General features: G+C 42.7%; 1 protein-coding gene across 1 annotated transcript in view; it reads left to right on the top strand.

Moving 5' to 3' along the window:
• Positions 1–63: 63 nt before the first annotated feature.
• Positions 64–6,758, top strand: part of Slc30a4 (solute carrier family 30 member 4) — a 21,560-nt gene continuing 14,865 nt past the window's right edge. The window contains exon 1 of the mRNA XM_055622808.1: positions 64–699. Coding sequence (XP_055478783.1) covers positions 309–699 — 391 coding nt within the window. The 5' untranslated portion in view covers positions 64–308. The remainder of the gene's footprint in view (positions 700–6,758) is intronic.

The following is a 6,758-nucleotide window of genomic DNA, read 5'->3' on the forward strand; positions in this document are numbered from 1 at the left end:
CCGCGGCCGGCCTCCCAGGGACGCGGCGCGGCGCGGCGCCGCGTGGCCCGGGGCGGGCGCAGCGGCTGGAGCTCGGCCTCAGGTCCCTGGCCCGGGACGCAGCAGCGCGAGCCGCCCGGGCGGGGATGCTCGGCGGCGGCGGCCCGCGGGGAGCCGGAGCGCCGCCGGGTCCGGAGGTGGCGCGCGATCGGGGCGCGGCGAGGAGCGGAGCGGGGCTCGTTCTCCTGAGGATGAGCCGGGAGGCGCGGCGCAGCCCCGGGGAGCCCGAGCGCCGCTGAAGGCAGAGCCGCCGGCCGCCCTCCGCTGCCATGGCCGGCCCCGGCGCCTGGAAGCGCCTCAAATCCCTGCTGAGGAAGGACGACGCGCCGCTGTTCCTGAATGACACCAGCGCCTTCGACTTCTCGGACGAGGTGAGCGACGAGGGGTTCTCGCGCTTCAACAAACTCCGGGTCGTGGTGGCCGACGATGACTCGGAAGCCCCGGAGAGGCCTGCGAACGGGGCGCACCCGGCGCTCCAGGCCGACGACGACTCCCTGTTGGACCAGGACTTACCTTTAACCAACAGTCAGCTGAGTTTGAAGATGGACCCCTGTGACAACTGCAGCAGGCGGCGCGAGCTGCTGAGGCAGAGGAAGGTGAAGACCAGGCTGACCGTGGCTGCCGTCCTGTACTTGCTCTTCATGATCGGAGAGCTCGTAGGTGAGTCGGGGCGCCCGCCCGCCCGCTTCCCCTCGACCTGGTCCAGCTGTTGGCCGCGCCTAAGCTGAGGCTGAAACTTTGGCTTCGGGGAAGTTCGCTGGGCGTTGGGGGACCTTCGCGGGATGTGAGAGAGGACGCGCGGATTGCAGAGTGCGGTGCCCCGTGAGCGGCCACCGAGAGCTCACTGGGCATCCCGCAACTCCTCAAACAGCCATTTACTGTAGGATTTAGGGCGTTATCTTGACTGCGTACCGTGTAACTTCCCTTTTTACAGATTCTGATAGGACGCCAGGTTTAATCTCTCGGCCCCAAATCATTCTGACATTGTTTAGAATCAGAATTTTATAGTATCAAGGGATTGCTACTTGAACTCCATTCCATTTTCACCCACATGGGTTTCTGAAAGGGTTAAATTATGAGGCCACCTTATTGGGGAATGGGAGAGCCACCTGCAGTACTAGGCTTTTCTCTCCCTCTACCGTCTGGTTCTTTGGTCTCTTATGCCATTTCCTTCTGAGCATATAGAGGCAAGGGCTTTACAAAACTCACTGCTGCCAACTAACTGAAAGTTCATTATTAAAATGAGTTAAGTGAGCTCTCCTCCACAGCTGCAGGAGCTACGGTGTCTTTCTCATTTTTAATTATCTCAGACAATAATTTCTCACTCTAAGGTTCTTATTTTTACTGTCACATTACTTTGTAGTTGTTCCTTCATATCCAAGGTGGATTTCCAGGAGTCTCCTCTAGAAACCTGGATCTCAGGCTGCCTCATCCAAAGATGCCTTATGTAAAGGTCCCTTACGTAAAACGAAGCAGTTATTTGCATATAACCTACATATACGTCCTTTCTGTACCTTAAATCATTTGGGAATTACTACCTAATACAAAATAGATGCTTTACAGGTAGTTGTTATTCTGTATTGTTGAGAGATGGATGAGCAGAGCAAGTCTGAATGGTGAGGCAGTGTTACTTTTTCAGATGTTTTCCATCTGATTGATGGGATCCATGGATGCAGTATTCACATACAGAGGACAAACTGTATGTGTATAGTATAAAGTAACATTAACAGAGGACATGGTTCTCTCATGTCGTCTCTTGTGAACCATAACAAGGAGAGACCTGGCAAGCCAGATTTGAAATGCTTGGATGGAAGCTGTGAGTGGAAGAGTCATGTACATTCTCTGCTTAGTGTCATATCATTCTTCCTCAGTAGGATCACCTTTTCTCAGGGCTCTCTCTCTTCTGCCCTTAGGGCTTTCATATGAGTTGATCCCTCAAAGGTTTTCAAGCTTTTGTTGACTTTTGTAATAAGAAATAGACAGTAGTAGAAACATGGGAACATAGGTATGTACATACCCACATATAAATATGTGTATATTGTACAGCAAACACAAATTGTATGTGCTGTGTTCTGAAGTCTTCTGTTGTCTCAAGGCCCACTATTAGGCTATCACCCATCTTCCAACTTTTTCAAAAATGTTTATGTTAATTTTAATTACTGTATGTGTGAGGAGGGTGTGAGTGATGGTAGGGGTGAGTACTTGCACGTGAGGGCAGGTGCGTAGAGGGCAGGTGCGTAGAGGCCAGAGGCATCAAATCCCCTAGAGCTGAAGTTACAGGTGGTTGTGAACTTCCTAATGTGGGAACCTGAACAAGGGTAGCAAGTGCTCCTAACCACTGAGCTGTTTCTCCAGCCTCTGGCCTGAGCTTTTATAATCCTGCCTTTTCCCAGATCGTCCCTTGGCTAGTGCATTATTCGTATTTCATTTCAAAAGACACTGCTGAGAGACTTGTGTTTGGCTTTCTGGGATAAACCTCTGCCACCTTATTTTCTCACTTGAATTCTAACTACATGTCTTTTATTTGTTTAATGTTTTTTTTTTTTTTTTTTTTTTTTTTTTTGCTGGAATATAAGCTGACACCCTAATACCTAAAAGAGTAAATGATACAAATTAGACATAGTAGATGAGCTTTTGTTGAACTTTTAATTACAATTTTAATTCTTAGATATTTAAACATGCTTATAATGAATTTTAGTCATTTTACACACCCCTTCTCTCTCTCATCCCTCCTCCCTTGCTCACCGGAACCCTTCTTCCCAACAAGGCTCCCACTTTGATGTCTTTTGGGGGTATGAGACCCACTCACTTACTTTAATTGGGGTGGTTTGTGTGAACATTAGGGAAAATTAGCTATGAAGTGACTGCAGTGACTGCACCGCTGAAGAAAGTAGCACTTTCTTCCCCAGAAACCACTGACTGCCCCTCGTCCCTCAGGGAGAGGCAAAGCTCTATGCATTCCTCTCTTTTCCTGCATGAAATGTTGACAGGCCCAGTCCTTTGCAAGTCTTTTTCAGGTGACCATGGAGGCACTGAGTCCATGGGCCCAACAGCTATGTCATATCCAAGACATCTTTTGGTGGCACGTCTCTTCATCCTCCAGCTCTGAACTCTTTTCAGCCCCCCTCTCCTTCCACATGTTCCTTGAGCCTCAGAAGAGGTGGTATAGATGTTCCATTTAGGGCATTCTTCTGTTAGATAATTATACATGTGTAAACTATAAAATACAAATATGGCAAATTGCAGTCAGAGCAAGATCTTATGACTTCAGCAGACTAAGATCCATGGACTTCTTAAACCCAACAGAACTAAAATACTCACCATTCAGACTTTTTGAAGCTGATATTAAGTATTTGAAGTTAGTCGCAGTAATCATAATTTTCTCTCAAAATTAATTTAGATGTAATTTCACTTAAGTAAAAAAATAATATTTAATTATTCTGACTTCTCATTTCCAGAGTATCTTACTTGGTAAGAGCTTTGCAAAAGCTGCAATAAGCATTTCCTTTCTAACACTGACTTAATATCCAAATATAGAATCTTTTGTTAAATAATACAGAAATGATAAGAACTGTATTGCTCAGAATGTTACCTAGAATTAGATCAGCTCTGGTAGAGTGCTTATTAAAATGTGTCCAGAGAACTTAGAAATGAATCATCTTACGTAAGAAATATGAGCCAATAAAAATAAAATCATTTAAATATTTCAGAAAGGAGACTTGATTTTGAATCTTGATTTGCCTTTGACTTGCTCCTGGCATTGAAGAGGGCCTGTCCTTTCCTCTCTTCTAATCAGCAGGTCTCCTTTCTGAGTAGCTACATGTTAATTTGTGTGCACTGTCCTGAATGTTCTAGATAGCTAATGGAGAACATCTGAAGTTCTTGACCTAATATAGTTATTAAATAAATAACTAAGTGATTAAATTTTAAATTCAAATATTCTTAAGCTCTGTGAAGAAAAGGAATACACATATTAATCACTGGGATATAATTTTTGCATGGAATAGGAGCATTTAAATCCACCAACAAAAAGATATTAGGAATCATCCAAGCAAAGAAAACAGCCTGTGCAAAAGTCCCAAAACCTTGAGTTGTTTGTTTTTGGTTTTTTTTTTTTTTTAAGAAGCTGAAAGAAGATCAGTGTGACCAGTAGACATAAAGGAAGGAGGCAGAAAGACCAGATAAACAAGTCCAGATAGACGACCCTGAATGAGTGCAGTTTTTGTTCTACATACAGTGGAAGCCAGTGAAGGGCTTTAAGTAGGAGAGTGACTTTTTAGAAGATAGTGGTGAACATTCTGTGAAGAGAGGACAAGAATGGAAGCAGACTTAGAGAGCTCTTGGCTAGAAACAAACCAGAGTATATGCAGAGAAGTGTACTGGTGGGAAAACAGTCTCCAGGGAGTGGGAACAAAACTGTCAGATTTGGACAGGTTGAGGAGAGAGCCAGATAGATACATAGGGAGATATTTATTAAGTCATTTATGAAGTGGAAAGAGAATGCAGATAGATACATAGGGAGAATACCAGATAGATACACAGGGAGTCATTTATGAAGTGGAAAGAGAATGCAGAGCAAGATTGGGGTATGGACTCAAAGGCTGTTTTAAGTGTGTTTATTTACATATGCAGACTTGTCAAGTGGAACTGTCTGGTTGGCTAATAAATGTAAGCCTGTGCTCTAGAAGATAGACCAGCACAGTATAGGATGCCCACAAAATAGACAAAATTACCTGATAACACACACCTTGAGGAACTTCACCTTTAGGAAGGCAAACAGATGTCTCAAAATCCAAGGAAATAAACTACATCAGTCCCCTCTCTTACCACTAATGTCACTTTCTACAGTTTTAATTGATTACAACAGCTATAGCCAACGTTATTAAATGGAAAATTCAAGGACTAAACAACTGGTGTTTAAATTGTTCACTGCTGTAGGTATTATAATGGAATCTCAGAATCCTGCTCCATCCTGCCCAGGATATGAATCATGCCTTTGTCTAATGTATCCACATGTAATTTTATTGTGGTGTATTGTTACAGCTGCACAATTTTATTATTAGCTACTGTGTTTCTTACTGTGCCTAACTAATAATCTAAACTTTATCTTAGGTTCCAACAAGTAATAAACACATACACACACACACACACACACACACACAGTATTTGGTATTATCCAAGATTCCTAGTGTCTAATGAGGATCTTGGACTACATGCCTTAGGATAGGATGAGGAGGACTACTGTATTTCAAAGTGGAAATAAGTTAAGAGATCTTCTTAGATATTCAAAGATATTCTTTGGAGTTGGTAACAGAAAAAGCAGTGTTTTGCATTTTTTATTGGAACTAAAAACACATAAATTTATATAGACTGACTTTTAGGTAAAGAGTTGGTGTATTTAATTTTGCCCTGTCTCAAAGTATCTCTTAAACTGTATTAAAGGGATTCAGCCTGCTGCGGGAGGGGATAAACCTACACAGATGGGAAAAACTAAAGAGAAGAAAAATAGCAAAAGTCTATTTTTTTTGGAAACTAAAAAAGAAACAGATAAAGCTAACTGGCTCACTACACTCAAGAAAGCCATAACCTCAATTTAGAACCAACCCAGACCATGTCCCAGTAGTGGTCCTCAGCCTTTGCTGTGCATTGCAGCCAAGTGGAGAACTCGATAAATAAAACCCAGAGTTACACCTTCAGAAGTTCTAATAAGGGAGGCTTGGGATAAGGCTAGAGCCCAGAGCCTATATTCATGTATGTATTTGTGAGAGTGTTGCTACTGTGTAACCCTGACTGGCCTGGAACTCAGTATGTAAACCAGGGTGGCCCTACCCTCAAAAAATGCACCTGCATCTATTTTCTAAGAGCTGCTGTTAAAGACATGTTCCACCATACCTGGCCAGCATTTGGATTTTTGTTAGAACCCACAGAATGATGATGCCTCCCCAACAGGACCCACATATAAGACTGCTGCACTAGAGCATCCTAAGCAAGCCAGATTCAGCTATGCCAGTGCCTCTGGAAGTATGTATGTACAAAGAAGACGAAAATAAGGAAATCTAGAAGGAAAAAAAAAAAAAAAAAAAAAAAAAAAAAAAAAACCTGTTTTAAGAACCAGTTATAAGCTAGGCATGGTAGAGCATGCCTGTAATCCCAGCACTTAGGAAGACAGAGACAGACAGAACTCTGTGAGTTCAAGGCCAGCCTAGTCTACAAAGTAAATCTAGGGCAGCCAGAGTTACACAGAGAAACCCTGTCTCAAAAAAACAAAAAGAACCAGTTATAACCATAAAATTAGTATCATCAGAGATAAGATCATAATATCTAGAGAAGAACAGGTTGTTCTACAAAAGAAATTCAAGGTAAAGGGGAAAATAAAAACCTGTTGAACAATAAAAACTTAAAAGAAACTTGAAAACAGACAAAGAAGCAAAAACTCATAGCAAAGTTAGAAAATGAGGGACAGGCATGGTAGTACATGCCTTATGTCAGTGCTTGGGAGGCAAAGGCAGGCAGATCTCTGAGTTCAGGACCACTTTGGTCTACATAGTGAGTTCCAGGCCAGCTAAGGCTATGTAGTGAGGCTGTCTCAATAGATAGATAAGAGATAGATACATGGATGGATGGATGGATGGATATATAGATATAGATATAGATATAGATATAGATATAGATATAGATATAGATATAGATATAGATATAGATATAGATATAGATATAGA

Source organism: Psammomys obesus, unplaced genomic scaffold, assembly GCF_907164565.1.
Source record: "Psammomys obesus unplaced genomic scaffold, mPsaObe1.curated_primary_1811, whole genome shotgun sequence".
NCBI lineage: Eukaryota > Metazoa > Chordata > Mammalia > Rodentia > Muridae > Psammomys > Psammomys obesus.